The sequence below is a fragment of the Prionailurus bengalensis genome, chromosome C2 (assembly GCF_016509475.1).
Source record: "Prionailurus bengalensis isolate Pbe53 chromosome C2, Fcat_Pben_1.1_paternal_pri, whole genome shotgun sequence".
Taxonomy (NCBI): Eukaryota; Metazoa; Chordata; class Mammalia; order Carnivora; family Felidae; genus Prionailurus; species Prionailurus bengalensis.
The window spans coordinates 93,473,041-93,491,321 of record NC_057350.1 but is presented as its reverse complement, the minus strand read 5'-3'; the positions used below and the strand labels follow the sequence as shown (position 1 = coordinate 93,491,321).

General features: G+C 36.6%; 1 protein-coding gene across 3 annotated transcripts in view; it reads left to right on the top strand.

Moving 5' to 3' along the window:
• NLGN1 (neuroligin 1) overlaps nucleotides 1-18,281 on the top strand; it is an 843,034-nt gene that overhangs the window by 159,314 nt on the left and 665,439 nt on the right. For all 3 annotated transcript variants that reach the window (XM_043594884.1, XM_043594883.1, XM_043594885.1), the window contains exon 2: nucleotides 15,496-16,304. In XM_043594884.1, the coding sequence (XP_043450819.1) occupies nucleotides 15,812-16,304 (493 nt within the window). In that variant the 5' untranslated portion in view covers nucleotides 15,496-15,811. The remainder of the gene's footprint in view (nucleotides 1-15,495; nucleotides 16,305-18,281) is intronic.

The window sequence follows — 18,281 nt, the reverse complement described above, 5'->3', positions numbered from 1 at the left end:
GAAACACCTAACTGATATACTAATATTCTTTTGTATAGGTCTTTGGTATCACTTAATGTAATAGGAATTTTATCCTCCCTTAACACACCCAGTGAATGCTGCCTTTTAGGAGAAAAGAGATTAATTGTAACATTTTATTTTTTATTTTTATTTTTTTAACATTTATTTATTTTTGAGACAGAAAGAGACAGAGCATGAATGGGGGAGGGTCAGAGAGAGAGAGGGAGACACAGAATCCAAAACAGGCTCCAGGCTCTGAGCGGTCAGCACAGAGCCCGATGCGGGGCTTGAACTCACGGACTGCGAGATCATGACCTGAGCTGAAGTCAGACGCTTAACCGACTGAGCCACCCAGGGCCCCTAATTGTAACATTTTAAAGTGAATTGAAAATTCCTGCTGACTTTAAAAGAAAAGAGTTATGGTGAATACTTTCATACTGTAATATGGAATACTCACTTTGCTTGGAAGTTCAACAAGGTCCCTCGTGAAATCAATGAATATTGTTTTGATAAAAACTAACTTGGGTTTGTCACTAGTATAAATTTTTCCTATAAGATAACCACTCCTCTTTTTTTTTTAATGTTTATTTATTTTTAAGAGAGAAAGAGAGAGTGCATGCGTGAATGTGCAAGCAGAGGAGGGGCAGAAAGAGAATCCTAAGCCGCATGGAATCAGACTCAGGGCTTGATCTCACAACCGTGAGATCATGAGCTGGGCCCAAATCAAGAGTCAGAACGCTTAACTGACTGAGCCACCCAGGTGCCCTGATAACCATTCCTCTTATGATAGAATTAACCAAGAAAATAATGATTGTAGCATATGACATTGACCAACAGTTGTCACAATATTCCCACACCTAAAAATAGTACTTGAGCCATTTAATAGTTAACCATAACACTACAAGGAATAAAGGTTCACTTCAGTAACCATCATGTTTCAAGTCAGTGCATCTGTCATTTTTAATTTAAATCTATATTACTTAGCTGTCTAAAACTTTACACACAAGTGACAGTATTATCTATCCTTTTTCTTATGGGTAAAAAAGTCACTAGTTTCATTACCTCTTTAACAATGCCAAGTGTTCTAAATATGTATGGTGCTGTGAAGCTGATACCAAAAGTTCTCATTATTGAGAGCTGTGGTCTTCAAGTAGTAACTTCTGAGGAGTTATTGAATATACAAAGGCAAAATATATTACACACTGAAATAATATAGTAGTAACTGTATAACTTCTATGATGGCAAGGATTTTTGTCTGGTGTTTCAAAGCTTTACCTGGCACATTATTGGTGACCAATAAATATTTGTAAAGTGAATTAGGACACTGGGTTCTAGTCTTGAATGTTGACAACTAAATATGTAACCTCTTGCTTAATACATGGTCTCTTCATTTTTGCCATTTTTTTTCCTTAACATAAATCAGTTGTTATTTGAATTGACAGATATTTTGAAGTTATATGCAAATTCCAAGGGTAGAAAGGAATATATTTAAAAGGACTGAATTTTAATCAAAGAAAAATAATAATTGAAACTTTGTAATGATTTTTTACATAGTTTTTAATTTTGATAAATTATTAAGACTTACAAGTATAATAGGATTATTTCTGGTTGTAATTTACCACAATACATTAGAGTTATTTTCTGCCATGAAGAAAATGTGGTCTCTCAAGGAACTTCGGAAGGACTAAAAATTAGTCAAACACTTACAAACACTTAGACCATAGACAATAAGATCTAAAATACAGTAAAGTTTGGTGTTTTGGTTATAATCTTAAACACTTTTTTTCATTTTTTAACACTTCATAATTCTAACCCCCCCATTCAATTTTATTAAAGTTGGTGAAATCATTTAATTGGTGAAATCATTTAAATGATGGATTCATTTAGCAACTTATGTTCCATGTATATGTTAAATTCTTGCAAATATCTATTCATTGATGTTTTGTTACACAAATGGCCCGTGAATAGAGCATTGTTTTTAATTTTGTTACTATCAGTACTAATAGAACTGTAATATGCAGGGAAAATAAAAGATGTGAATATCTGAAGATGATTGCAAGTGTAATATGCTTTCCCCTTTGGGGTACCGGTTGAGCTCTAAGCCAGGTCAGGAGTGGCAGGAAGCCATTATTGTTGTTTGGTGCCTTACGTGAAAGGAGTTGGTGGTCTTAGTCCAGTTCCTACTAGACAGTTACTCCTTAAACAATAGTCACTATAGTGTTTGCCAATTCCAGCAGAAGCCTGGGACTGAATGGGCACAAAGGTTTAACTACCCCCTCTCTGCTAATCATCCTCCAAGGGGTCAAGATTGACACAACCTGGCACAAGGCCATACTGAGAAACTTAGCACTGCTTCTGCCAAAGTTGTAGCTATTCTCTGGCAACAAGGGATTTTTTAAAGAGGACTTTAATTAAGCAGGGCACCAGGAATGGCAATTCTCCACTCTTCCCAGGCACAGCAGCTCACTAGAAACAAAAATAAGCTTAAACAGTGAATTGAGAATGTAGCAGTGCTCTTAGGTTGTGCTATCTTCTCTATAAAGATACCGGCAGCCGTAATTAAGTTGCATCTGGAAGCAACGACTTGTGACCCAAAAGTGGCCCCTTTCAGACAAAAGCATCAACTTAATATCAAGGGAAGTAATCAGCCCTACCTTGCTGGCTCTCTGAGCTCTTGAGTGATTGATTATTCATTTTCTTTTGGGGGATCACAGGGTCACCAATTGGTTTTAAAAATATGTCCTGCAGTGTTTTACATATACATTAAAAGTGTTACCCATGCTTTTTTTCCCTCAGCATCCTCTCTTATGAATTCCTGTCCCTCTCACCTTCTTCACCTTCTTGTTCATTCAGAAGTTGAGATTACTAAGTTAGATATTAAATTTAACAATTAATATTTGGAGATCTTATCTGAAAGTAGATTCAGAGTAAATAGAAAGCAAAGCTTATTATATACAATTAAATGTTAAACAGCCTGTTTTAGCCATCTCTGCAAAACAAAAACAAACAAGAAACTCTCTAATAGTTAGCTGTTAGTTGTGATGATGGCCATAGTAGAAATATTCAGATATGAATACAGAAGGAAGTGCTGTCATTTTGGTCTCTTTTTCTTTGTGTTGTCAGAAAAGCTATGGCCTTTCAGAATCCCATTTTTTGCCAAACAGCAGTGGAATTAGCTACTAGTCTACATGGGTCATCCATGCACATTCCTGCATGATGAGGAATTTTTGTTGTACGCTAATTTGTTTCTACCTCTTCTCTGTATTACCCTCTCTTTCTGTAACTCTAAAGTAATGCCTTCACAGAGGTCAGACATCACTGATGGATAAAATCTGAGGGTAGGGTTAATTGATGCCAAATAATATAATAAATGAATGGGTTTCTCTCAAAGACTGTGGCCACCCTAATCATGTCATTATTGTGATTGTAATTCTTCTCATCATACTTGGGATAAGATCTTAAATTCCTAAAATGGCTTAGACTTTCTTGAATTGTCAGCTCCTCTCCAGCCCGATGCCCTACTCTGTTCTCAAATTACACTTACCTCTTTGTTCTTGCAAAGCCCCAGGCTTCACAGCATTTGGGCTTTCTCTTGCCTGTCTGTCCCCTGATCTTCACCTGCCAACTTCTACTCATCCTTCAAAACCCAGTTTATAGATCTCTTCTTCAGGAAGATCATCCATCCCACTCCAGACTGATTAAGTCTTCCATTCAGAGCACCCTGCATTATCCTTCTTGGCAAAGCATTTATGACTAAATAGTTGTCTGTGTGATTGATTTACATAAAGTGTGTCTTTCCCATGGAATTTTAATCTCCATGAGAATTAAATTAACACTATGCCTATTTTGCTCATGTGGGCTTCACCAATGGCTGACACTAAACAATATAAGAGAATGAAGAGGGAAGCTTTGTTTATAAATCACTGTAATTGAATGTACTACAGATTCAGTTACAAGAAAGGTAACGAGTGCTTTGAGAGTTGAGGGAAAGGAGTATTTTTGTGGCTGGAAGGATCTGGGAAGGAAGTACTGATATTTGAGCCAGGCTTTGGGGGATGCTAGCTGGGGTTCCTTCAGGCAAACACTGCTCAAGTGAGTACTTCCTAGACAGAAAGATGTTGGTGAACAGTTGGACCCAATTCACTGGATCCTGCTCCCCATGCTGTGCGCTGCCTTCCAGTAGTCTTGTTTTTCTTGCAAAGATACTTTGTTACCCGGTGTAACCTTGGCAACATACTCATGATTTTTTCCTTGCTAATCTTTAAAATATTTTGGTCGTAAAATTTGTTCTTTTATTATTGTCAAATTTTAGTTTGCCTTTTCTTCTTAATAATTGTTTCTCTCTGATATTTTCTCACATCACTGGAGAGCTTCATTTAGAGTGGAAGTAGCTCAAGGAGAAAGAAAACAGAACTGCTTACATTTTCTTCAGAAGAGAGGGGGATGGTATATAACTGAAAATTATTGAAGGCTGCCTACCTTTTTCTCTGAAAAAGAGGCTCTGGAAAAAATTGAGAAGGGGGCAGGGCTTATCTTTAGAGTGTATTAATTCTTCAGCCTTATCCCCTTTTATTTATTAGAACTCAGTATATTAATAAAACTGTGGTCTTGTTTTATTGAAAAATGTTTCAGTGGCTTTGTGTTCCTGATTTCCCATTTAATTATCAGTTACAAGGAGATGGTAACTATCTCTACTTCATCGTAATTAGAGACAATTAAATGAGATGATGCTGTTAGCTCACTGGCCCCAGTCTATGCTCAGTTGGAGCAAGCCATTAATCAAGTTATTAATTAATGGTGGTAATGGCAGAATATACTTGTTACTGCATTAGTTCTCAATAGCTCCATGGTAGTATGGCCACAATATGGACCATGGCATCTCTTGAAATTCTGCATGATCAAAATCTCAAATTTTGATATTCCCATCTCAGAGTAGACCTTTCATAATCCTTGGTTCTAATTATTTCTTACTTTTTCTCCTTGTACCCTTCAGGTACTACTTACCTTTCTACTAGATACAGTTTATTCAACACTGGAATTACCATTTCTCATAATCTTTGCTTCTTGAAATTCTAACATTCTTGACTTGCTTATCGCCAGTCCTAACTTTTTTCATTACTCTCTAGTCTATATTATGGAATGTTTCTGGAATAAGTCTCAATATCACAGTGCTTGGAACTGCTCTAAACTATGCCTATTAATTAACCCTGACAAGCTGATCAAGAGCCTTTTTATTTTCCTCCTATTAGTGTCTGGTGTGTTTCACTTTCTTCAAATGCTCAAACTGAACATATGACTTGATTGAGTTGGTCTCATTGGAGAACAAAGCAAAATGTCATGTATCATAAAAGTTCAGGGCATATTCTGTGGAGTTAGGCAGTCCCAAGCTTGTTTCTTGGGTCTGCCTTTTCCTAGCTTTGCCTTAAGAAAGTTACCTAAGTACACAAATCCTCATTTTCCTCATCTCAAATACCAGTACTTGGCTTATAAATTGGTTGTGAGGACTAAATGACATGAGACATGTAAATGGTTTGGACAAGGCTTGGTGAGTAATAGGTGATTTATAATATTAGTCAATTTGCTGTCCTTTTCACATAAATGTGGTATATTAACCTATAGTTTAAACTGACCATAAAAATAAAACTGTTTCTTCTTTCTTTCCCACCATTTCATTCACTAAGGTAATGGTCTCCACATTTTTGTGATCATGCAATCCTGTGTTTATGATAACCAAACCAAAAAAGTATAAATATATACATACATTCCTACACAAATATCTTTGTGTATCAGATTGCAAGGCACACACAAAAATAAACATTAAAAGATGAGAAAGATAAAATTAGTATTTTTAAAATTTTATAAATTGTTGACGCCTTCATTCTATCATTCATGAATATACCAAGCCACTGAGATCCTAAGGACACAGTTCAGTTAGTGAAATGGATATAAATCTGAATTCTTTTTTTTTTTTAACATTTATTTATTTTTGAGACAGAGAGAGACAGAGCATGAACAGGGGAGGGTCAGAGAGAGAGGGAGACACAGAATCTGAAACAGGCTCCAGGCTCTGTGCGGTCAGCACAGAGCCCGATGTGGGGCTCGAACTCACGGACCGCGAGATTATGACCTGAGCTGAAGTCGCATGCTCAACCGACTGAGCCACCCAGGCGCCCCTAAATCTGCATTCTGAGTTACTTTCTTGATTTTTTGAAAATGTTTGTCTAACTTATTATGGTATATGATTCGATAGCCATAGTTTTGAGTCTTGCAATATAGTTGAAGAGCTTGTATCAGAACTAGAAGTTTCATATCTGCTTGTTTCTTGTTCTTATGATTGTGTTACTAATATTTCCTTTAACATATATTTATCTTGCGAGAAAAACTTAATTCAGTAGTTCTTTTTTGTGACGGTTGTTTTGATTACAACATGAAAAAAAGTATAAATCTACTTATCTAGTGATGCTAACTCTAATATATCATTGTGTGTTGGAAAGAAACAATAACAGCAAAATTGTCACTGCTGGGAATCCTACCATGTTCTAGACTGTACACCTTCCCAAGAATATCTCAAGTGCTATACATGCCATGCAACCATGTGGAGACACTGGTATTAAACCATATATTCATATTAGCAAAGCTTAATTTCTCTATCTTCAAGCTTTATATAAAAATTATGATACATAGTTCAACGATTACCTTCCTTCTCTCATCTGGTCATCTTGTAGTAGGGTATGAGCACAGTGCTTTGGAGATCCCTGCTCCACAGTACTGCCAGTTTAATTTTCTTCTGAATAAATTTGATAATACTCTTCCCCTGCAAGGAATATTTAATGACTTTTTATCATCCTGTGAATAAAATCCAAACTCTTTAGCCTTTTATTAAAGGGCTCGCTTGATTTGGCTGTAACCTGCCTTTCCAGTCTCATTCAGTACTGAACCTCATTTACTCTGTGTTCTTGCCAAACTAAACTGTGCCCTCCTCAAACACTGCTGCTTCTTTCCTTTCTGTCATAGGTCAGGTTTCCCAGGGGGGAACAAAAAAGACTCTGAGATGGGGATTTACCTGCAGGAAATTTACTAGGGCACACCGCTGGGAAAAACACATGGGAGGGAGTGAAGGAATCATAGTCAACTCCTCCTTCTGTCCCTTTCCATACAGTAGGGAGCTTTTGGGCCAGGATAGCCCCTCAGAGTTGGTCTGCATTGAGGCAAAAAGGCCAGGCCTTACACTGATGTGGACCAGTCACTGGAATGTGAGCTGTTTCCAGGAAGACTGAGCACTGCAGTGTCCACTACATATTCTTTCCATGTTTCTAGAATGTGCCCCCTTCCTGGAATCTCTTCCATGACCATCAATATTTGTTCAAATCTCTTTCCTAATCTATTAACTAGAGGTAGACCTGTCTTTTCCTTTAAAGCCTAACAGAATTTTGTGCAATTGCATTCATTTGTTTATTCATCCTATTTCTAAGTACTTACAGTGTGAATTAATTACACATTAGTTACTTTAAGTGTTCAGGTACTGAAAGGACTCATGGGATTCAAACAGTTTATACTCCTTGGACAGCTTTGTTACACGCAAATAGTACCAGAGAGCAACAACAGGGGAAGGATATGCATTGAATGGGGTCTGGACATCTCAGATGCAGCCTTCCTTGTTTTCCCACTGCTGGGTCACGCAGGATACTCCTTGTCTCCAAATTTTGAACCACCTCCAGCATGTATGTGAAACATCTTGCTATAGGAATCCTAAAATCTGCTGGTGGTCAGATTAGATTCTCTTATAGCGAGCTGGCTACAATAAGCACATTCCAGTTACATGGGTGGCGTCGGCTGGCTGAGAACACTGTACTCCACTAAAACCAGTTATTATTAAATGCAATTATTATTAAATTATTAGTAGTAAATCCAATTCTTAAAACCAATGATTATTACTAGTTATTAGTAGTGACAGGCTGGTGACAGGCTGATATATTCTGACCTCAAAATGACTCATAGACCCATAGTTATAAAATATTATTTATCTTTAGTTAATACAGTCAGTCATCATTATTCGTGGACCTGTGTTTTCAAATTTGCCTATTCACTAAAATTTATTTGTAACCCCAAAGTCAATACTCACAGGTACGCAGCCATTCACAGAGCAGCAAACATTTTGCGTCTTCCTATAAGCATAGTTTCCAGCTGAGGTTATACAAGGGTATCTTCTCCCTCCTTGTCTCAGCTGTCACACTGAAATGAATGGAGGACAGAAATGATAGACATAGTGCTGTGTGGTGCAAGAAGCTCCAGTGTTGGGGCCAGATGAAGGGGCTTTGAATCTCAACTCTGGCACCTGTTAGTGGAATGGCCTCAGACAAGTCACTTAACATTTTTGAACCCTGTTTTCTCTTTTGTAAAATAAAGAAAATAAAATCTACTAGGATGAACTGTTTTTAGGGTTGAAGATTATAATTTACAACTATGTGAATGATTTATAAATATTTAATTTGAAATTGAGATTATGATTTATAACTATGTGAGTAATTTATAGCTATTTCCCTAGGAGCATGGATCCATGTTTCTTAACTTGACGTTTGCAGTGACTTTATGGAACATAACTACAGTGAATAATAACAATCAATTGTATAGCATTGAGCAGACTCCACACCACTCTGGTGATAAGCATTCAGTCGGTCCATATGAGCTGAGGTTTTACCCATGTCTGCATTATATAAAGGATTGTCAACATAGAGTTTATGATGGACATGAAGATACTATTTAAAAACAACAAAATCCTTGCCCTTGAATAAGAAATTCAGTAGCGGGAGGAGGGGAGAGTTGGGTTCAACAATAAAACAAATTAAAAACAGAGCAAGGTAGAAAATAAATAGGTCATATTTTTAAAAAAGACATATAAGACTATGTAAAGTTATCAATCAGAAACTTTTTGCTGGGTTCCATATCTCATTAGAGTCATTTTTTTTAATGTGACTTATTCCTTTACACTATTATAGCTACTTGAGAGCAAAGATGCAATTGTACTTGTCTTTAAATTCTCATAACATTTAGCACAATAGCTTATATATTATAGATACACAATAAATGTTTATTGAATGAGTGGAAGATTGGATGAATGATTATCTAATGTTTCAAGAAGTTCTCTCTATTCTCTCCAGTGTCATCTCTTTGATCTGGGTTACTCAGGAACAAACTAGTTCCACCAGTTATGATGAATTAATGCAAGTGAGATAATATATTTCCATTTATGATGCCTTTTAAAATGTTATTTAAAATGTTATTTATTTTAAAATGTTATAATTCAGTGGAATTACTCATACTTTAACCCAAAGGGAAGAATTTTTTTAGCTAGTGTCTGCACTAACTGCAAAGTCCAATGGAGCTAGTCCTATATGAATTAATGGACTCATCTACTTGCCTGGCCTGCTGAATAAGGCTTGCTGATCTTATTATTTTAACATATTTATTATAAAAGATTTCAAACACATAGAAAAATACAGAGAATTGCATAACAAAGATGTATAGGTGTGTGTGTGTATATATCACCTAATGCTATCAAATGTTAGATTTGTAAAACTTATTGTAGTCAATTAATTATGGTCTTTTAAGACCTCACCACAGGTTATCAATCTTAATGCCAATTAATTAATTAATAATGTTAATTATTAACCATTAGACTAATTTCATATGCTTTCCTCCTAAACCCAGGGATGACAAATATTCTGTTACTACATATTTATGTAATCTGTGAATAATATATAGTTTTGCTCTGCATATTTTATACTTTATTTGAATAACATTTTACTTTGTCTCATCTGCAGTTTGCTTGTTTAAAACTTCTGAGATTTATCTAAGTTGACATATTTAGGTCCAGGTCCTTTATTTCACTGATGTATAGAATTCTAATTTATGCATATATCATAATTCATTTATCAATATCTATTAATGGACATTTAGGCTATTAGGCTACAAGGTTGTAATTTTTTTGTTACCCATTATTATTTTAGCATAATCTTAGGGTAAACACATACGAATAACTGATCACTGCAATAGATGTAAAAAAAAAAAGTTAAAAAAAGTAAAATAGAAGAAATCTAGCAAAATAAAATCGAAATTTCCAGTAAGAACAGGGTAATCCATTTAAATTTCTGTTCCTATGAAATTGTCAGAGTATTTACCTAAACTCTGTCCTTCTGGAGGAACATAAAACACTTTTACAATTCAATTTTAAGTGTACTAGGATCAATTTTTTAAAAAGTGTTAATTGTGAAGTGAGAGTGTTATCAGGTGCAGTGATCAAGAGGGCAGCTTTTAAATCAGATTCCACTGCGTTCCTGGATCTGCTATTGATTAGCTGAGAGACCTCGGTCAGGGTATTTAACCTCTTGAAGTCTCAGTCCCTCTGAGTAAAAAGGGGATAACTGTTGAACTTATGTTATAGGGTTATTGTAAATGAGATGTAAATGCATAAAAGCTAAGGGTTTGGGGGCGCCTGGGTGGCGCAGTCGGTTAAGCGTCCGACTTCAGCCAGGTCACGATCTCACGGTCTGTGAGTTCGAGCCCCGCATCAGGCTCTGGGCTGATGGCTCAGAGCCTGGAGCCTGTTTCCGATTCTGTGTCTCCCTCTCTCTCTGCCCCTCCCCTGCTCATGCTCTGTCTCTCTCTGTCCCAAAAATAAATAAAAGTTGAAAAAAAAAAAAAGCTAAGGGTTTGGCATATATAAAAGCTAAGAAAGCACCAATAAATAGGAAAAAAAGTCTGCCAAGAAATTTGAGAGTCTTTATATTTAGTAATCTATACATGTATGTGCACACACACACACGAATTTACACACATATTTAAAATTTCATTAACTTAAGTAAGCCATATTTTTAGGTTAGACTCGGACAACTGTTATTAATATAACACCAACTTCTAAAAAATCTTTGGGGTCAATACCATAATTCTCCATACAGGTAAGCCCTTGTAAAATGGGACATTTTTGTAACCTCAGTAACAAAATGTTATTAGAATTTGAAAATTAACCCTGGTGTACAGAAATCTAATCCTTCACAACTTGTGTTAAAGTATCACATCAGTGGTAAACAGGACCCCTTTATTTTTAACACAGTTAAGGGCTTGTGAATACAAAAATGAGTGTTCTTTGTTAATAATGAAATAATTACTTTATAATATTAATAAGGTACCAAGTGTATGAAGAACTTTTGGAAATCACTGTACTTGGAAATAAGGCTGAATAAAAAATGGTGATGGAGATTTTTAACGTGCCACCCAGTTTCTGTATTTTGGGTGTTGATATGGTGCTTTTTATTTGGGATTTTTCTTGTTTCTTGAGATAAGCCTGGATTGCAACGTATTTTCCTCTCAGGACTGCCTTCGCTGCATCCCAAAGCATTTGGATTGTTGTATTTCCATTTTCATTGGTTTCCATGTGTTTTTTAATTTCTTCCCTAATTGCCTGGTTGATCCATTCATTCTTTAGTAGGATGTTCTTTAACCTCCATGCTTTTGGAGGTTTTCCAGACTTTTTCCCGTGGTTGATTTCAAGTTTCATTGCATTGTGATCTGAAAGTGTGCATGGTATGATCTCAATTCTTTTATACTTATTAAGGGTTGTTTTGTGACCCAGTATGTGAGCTATCTTGGAGAATGTTCCATGTACACTCGAGAAGAAAGTATATTCTTTGCTTTGGGATGCAGAGTTCTAAATATATCTGTCAAATCCATCTGCTCCAATGTATCATTCAGGGCCCTTGTTTCTTTATTGATTCTCTGTCTAGATGATCTATCTATTGTTGTTAAGTGGAGTGTTAAAGTCCCCTGCAATTACCACATTCTTATCAATAAGGTTGCTTATGTTTGTGATTAATTGTTTTATATATTTGGGTGCTTCTGAATTCGGTGCATAGACATTTATAATTGTTAGCTCTTCCTGATGGATAGACCCTGTAATTATTATATAATTCCCTTCTTCATCTCTTGTTACAACCTTTAATTTAAAGTCTAGTTTGTCTGATATAAGTGTGGCTACTCCAGCTTTCTTTTGACTTCCTATAGCATGATAGATAGTTCTCCATCCCTTCACTTGCAATCTGAAGGTGTCCTCAGGTCTAAAATGGGTCTCTTGTAGACAGCAAATAGATGGGTCTTGTTTTTTTTATCCATTATGATACCCTGTGTCTTTTGGTTGGAACATTTAGTCCTTTTACATTCAGTGTTATTATTGAAAGATATGGGTTTAGAGTCATTATGTTATGTATAGATTTCATGCTTGTAGTGGTATCTCTGGTCCTTTGTGGTCCTTGCAACATTTCATTCACAGAGTCCCCCTTAGGATCTATTGTAGGGCTCATTTAGTGACGATGAATTCCTTCAGTTGTTGTTTATTTGAGAAAACCTTTATTTCTCCTTCTATTTTGAATGACAGACTTGCTGGGTAAAGGATTCTTGGCTGCATATTTTTCCTGTTCATCACATTGAAGATTTCCTCCCATTCCTTTCTGGCCTGCCAAGTTTCAGTAGATAGGTCTACTACTACCCTTATGTATCTACCTTTGTATGTTAAGGCCCATTTATCCCTAGCTGCTTTCAGAATTCTCTCTTTATCCTTGTATTTTGCCAGTTTCACTATGATATATTGTGCAGAAGATCAATTCAAGTTACACCTGAAGGGAGTTCTCTGTGCCTCTTGGATTTCAATGCCTGTTTCCTTCCACAGATCAGGGAAGTTCTCAGCTATGATTTGTTCAAGTACCCCTTCAGCCCCTTTCTCTCTCTCTTCTTCTGGTATACCTATGATACGGATGTTGTTCCATTAACTTCTCTAATTCTCCTCTCATACTCCTGGATTTTGTTTTCTCTCTCTTTTTCTTAGCTTCCTCTTTTTCCATAATTTTTTAAAACAATTTTTCTTTAATGTTTATTTTTTAGGGAGAGAGAGGGGGTGGGCAGATTGTGAGTAGGGGAGAGGCAGAGAGGGAGGGAGACATGGAATCTGAAGCAGGCTCCAGGCTCTGAGCTGTCAGCACAGAGCCCAATGCCTGAATTGGCTCAAACTCACAAACTCACAAACTGCAAGATCATGACCTGAGCCGAAGTCAAACACTTAACCTACTGAGCCACCCAGGCGCTCCCATAATCTCATCTTGTAATTCACCTATTCTCTCCTCTGCCTCTTCAGTCCGTACTGTGGCAGCCTGCATTTTACTTTGCACGTCATTTATAGCATTTTTAAATTCATCATGACTATTTTTTAGTCCCTTGATCTCTGTAGCAATAGATTCCCTGCTGTCCTCTCTATGCTGTTTTCAAGCCCAGCAATTTTATGAATATTATTCTAAATTCTTGTTCAGTTATATTGCTTAAATCGGTTTTGATCAATTTGTTAGCTGTTGCTACTTCCTGGAATTTCTTTTGAAGAGAATTCTTCCATTTCGTCATTTTGGCTAGCTTTCTGTCCCTTATGTGTCTTAAAAGCTTGTTGCGTGCTCTGCACCCGCGAGCACTACTATATTAAAGGAGGGTCATACACTTTCCAGGGCCTGGCCCTTAAGGAGGTGTTTTTCTGGAGATTGTTACTTGCTCTCTGTTGTTGTGACTTTGGTTATTTTATTACCCTACTCGTAGTGATATTTTGGACCCTCCACCAGGTGTACTTTGATTTGTTCCTTGGAGGAGCCCTGTGTGGCAGGGCAAATTTTCTTTACCAAATATTTCCTTGTCTCATCTTCCTGTGATCTGCCTTCTTACCTTTTGAAGCGCCCACACCCTCTCTCCCTTTCCTTAGCTCAGGATGGCATATAAGGCTCAATTGCTTGCTGTCTTTTTGGAGTCTCATATCTTTGTGGGGCTCCTGGACGTAATTACAATGGCTTTTCTACCATTAACTTGACGGACTATTGTGTTTCATCTGTTGATACGGTGCTTTTTACCACCAAATGTGACTAGGAAAGACTCAGCCATGCTGTGGCTCACCACAATTCTGCACAAAAATAAACACTGTGTACTCTTAATAGAAATGGGTTCGTGTAGCTAAATCTTCAGTATGTGCTCGAGTTTTGAGACAGGAATGGGATGGGTCTAAGCCTGCCTTTTGTATGTTAATGAGCTTTCACAGCAAAGGTTTATGAATTAACACAGACGGAAGTACTCTTGAAGAAAGACATTTATCTCCTTATTGCCTTCTGTGATGGATTGTTCAGAGCTAAAGGAACACCAGGCCTGAACCAAATCTCCCACTGCCCTATATAGTTTGTACAATCTCCTTTTCGGTAACACAAAGTCAGGGCAGCCTCACTGCCAGACCAGCACTTCTTTGGGAATCTTCTCATAATATGACAGGATAGAACCATTTGTAATACAAATCAACACTATTATTTTCAAAGTAAGCACTTTAAAAGGTTGCTTGAACAAGAAAAGATGAATTTGCCGAGTTGTACGCTATCTTGCAGTTAAAGTAAGATTACGCTGTGAATTGCACTGCACTGAGTGTTACATTTTATCCTGATGTGTTTTAAGTTGAATTAGGTAAACAGTGTTAGATGTTCTGTTAGTGTTAATATGCAAGATGTGGTGATTAGGTATGATTGTTTCACAGAACTACTACACTTTATTTTTTATTGTTCCTTTGATCTCTGATAGGTAGTGAAAACAAAACTTGTAACTTACAATACATTGACTTTGATGCAGAAATTAATTTTCACTTTGAGAATTTACTGATTTTTAAAATATTATAGCTAGATTGTAAAAAAAAAACTAAAAACACTTTAGTCCTCAAAAAGATGCCAATTTCTGTTTCTTTTTCAAATTTGTCTGAAGCCATTTTATCTTTAAAATTTTTGAAACTTAATTTAAGGTGAGGGACCTATACCCAATGATTTGGTGCAAACTTTTGAGAAAAATCAAGGAGGTTGAGCTTATAAGGTAGTTGCACTTAAATGATCACAGTTGAACTAGTGTTAGTTTTCTTGCTCTAACATTAACTTTGTTTTTTCTATGTAGCATAATATTGGGGATCACCTTTTTGTTTGTTTGCTTTTAAATATATATAATCACCCTTATAGTTTGTTTACATTCCACTAATTCCCTACCAATAATTTTCAAAAGGTTTTCTGCTATTTAATTCTAATTTTTAGTGTGTTTGCTGATTACTTCTGTAGTTCCTTGATGTGATTGAAGACCATCAATAAAGGGGAAATTTTACATATAGCCTTTAGTATTTTTTTTAAAAAGTGTACTGTGAAATGCTCCTGAAATCGCATATTTTGAAAAGGCCCGCTTCCACTTAAATGTGTGTAAGTCAGCAGGCAAGTTTTTCAAGAATCTAATAATCAGTTATTTCCCCTTTCACCTCACATCAAACCATAATTTTCCTATGGTAGTATTTAACTTAACTGACTCTAGCCGCTATTTATGTATTTCTGTAGCTTGTAAAACACCTAGTTATTGCTCTATTTCAGCTTGTTCATCCTAATGATTTATTTTCATTTTCTTTAGGATGCAGATCTGCTAACTGGATTTGATTTGTAAGAGGGCAATCTACAGTCAATGGCCACTCTTGTCACATTGCTACTATGGAAAACAGAATGGTCAATAGGATATGGTCTGATAAATAGTGATGATTGAAGATGCTACTTCAATACATGTGAAATCAATGGGAGATACTGGATGCATAAAGAGCTTTCTAGCTTTTCTTGACAAGCTTGCCTTGAAGAAGTTGGAGGTGTGTTCTACCATTATCCAGTCTTTCTAAAGCGGATACAAATACCTTTGCCTCACTGTAACCAGACAACTACACAACTAATGTGGGACCATGGCACTGCCCAGATGCATGTGGCCAAATTATGTGTGGAGAGCAGTAATGGCCGGCTTGGTACACAGGGGATTGGGTGCCTCATTGACTCTCTGTGTGTTGGGATGTTTACTTCAGGCTGCCCATGTGCTTTCACAAAAATTGGATGATGCAGACCCACTGGTCACTACCAACTTCGGCAAGATAAGAGGGATGAAGAAAGAACTCAATAATGAAATTTTGGGGCCTGTTATTCAGTTTCTTGGGGTTCCATATGCAGCCCCACCAACAGGGGAACATCGTTTTCAGCCTCCAGAACCACCATCTCCCTGGTCAGATATCAGGAATGCAACTCAGTTTGCTCCTGTGTGTCCCCAGAATATCATTGATGGCAGATTGCCAGAAGTCATGCTTCCTGTGTGGTTTACTAATAACTTGGATGTGGTTTCATCATATGTGCAAGACCAGAGTGAAGACTGCCTATATTTAAACATATACGTTCCGACTGAGGATGGTGAGTTTACTACAGGAAAAACAGGGAGATAAATTTATATTTTCTTTTCTATTCTAAGTTCTAACAATATTGATTCATGTGTACTGGTAGCATGCATGGCTTTTCCTGTTGGCATGTAGACATATTTTACATGCTTGCATGCTGCTCTTTTTGTTTATGTGTGTTAATGTTTCTGTTCTTATTTTTTCCTGTGCCTACTCATTTTCTTTCCTCCACAGCACGTATATTTAGGTAGAAATGGGTTCCTAATTTCCATTTCCTACCGAATGACTTCTGAGAAGATGCATCAACATTTCTCCATTGCATGTGCAGGCTCAACGAATTGGGGATCTTTCGCACTCAGTAAATGCAGGAGCGTATTAAGTTAGATAGTGGTGTTGCATGTTCCGGCGGTCTGTGATGGAGCGCCATGTTATTTTCTAGTCTTCTATTCATTTTTCAGTAAAAAGAATATCCAAGGAATGTGCCAGAAAGCCCGGCAAGAAAATATGTAGAAAAGGAGGTATGTATAAAAGTGGAAATAAAAAAATGGGGGAAAAAGCTTACAGAGGAAGAAGATATTCTCCCTAAGGATGATTTGCTGAGCTGAGAAGTAAATGGTTAGGTGATATTTGGAATTTAATGAAGGCATGTCAAGGAATAGAAAGATGATTAAGGAGAGCTGTAGTTGAGTGGATAATATTGACAAAGCTCATTGGTGGTGCCTGATGTTTTGGTGCTGGTAGCATCAATAGGAGTTGAATCTCTGCTTTGAGTTTGTGTTCAGAGGACAAGATATGTTTAGGCTATGACATTGCCTGCAAGGAACACAAATGATGCTGCCTTACCAACTGGTCGACTTTATCTCTGAACCCTGTTCTACAGATACAGATTTCTGTTCCTCTTAACACTGGTCAGCTCTGTCACACACCTCGTTTTTTGTTTGTTTATTCTCAGCTACTTCTGAAAGCCCTGTGAACTTTCTCAGATAAGGGTAAATTTGCCGTAACTGTCTGGTAGTCACCATTATTCAGTCATGGTATTTTTTCCCAGATAGTCTATATTTTCAGTTACTCTTCCAGAAAAGAATGAGATTTTACAGATTTTTATACTAAATATTTACAGTCTTAAAATTACTTTAACATTTTTGTATTTATGTTAAACAATTTAACACATAGGGAAGAACATGATTCAGAAGCTACAATTAAATCAACCTTCAAATCATCCTCTAGCCAGATTGAGCACATGTACACACTGACAGCTGCAAGCTTGCATCTGAATGTAGCTTGTCCACACTCCATTTTTATATAACATCCAGTAAATCACTCATAGGAGAGTATGATTTTTTATGGCAGTAAATCATCTAAGTGTTAATTTGACCTTATTCATAACTTTGTAGACTTTCCAATCTTCATACAGAAGTCATATTAACATTCCAGTGCTGTACATTCTGTCTCCCTATGCACTTCTAATCTGGCTGGACCAAGTCAGATTTCATTACAACATCCTGGTGGGGCAGGGAGTGTCTAAACTGTTCTGTTTTACGAGGATTGCATTGTATGGAAGAAGTTTCATATAACAAAATTCTCAAGTGCTGACCAGAGTGTTCGCATTCAATTGAGTTTTGGTTTGGTTTGGCTTGCTTTTTATTTCTTTGGTCATACTAGTAGAATGGGATTTAACCTCTATTTTATTATTGATGCCATGATTTGGGTTAAAAGCACAGTATACTTGAGAAAAGCACAGATACAGACATAGCAAAGGTGTTCTAAATGACCAAAACAAAGTCTCTTGTTTTTCCCCAAATGAGAATAACTGCAGTAATTTACATACCTTCGACTAATGTACAATACTGCAGTGGTTATTATTATGCAGCTTGTCAAGCACGTGTAATTAACTAAGTGACTTTCACCTCCTATCACAAAGATGTTGATTCACAAAGTCATAAATAAAGATGCTATTAAAGAATGCATAAATAGAGCATAATACATGAAAATA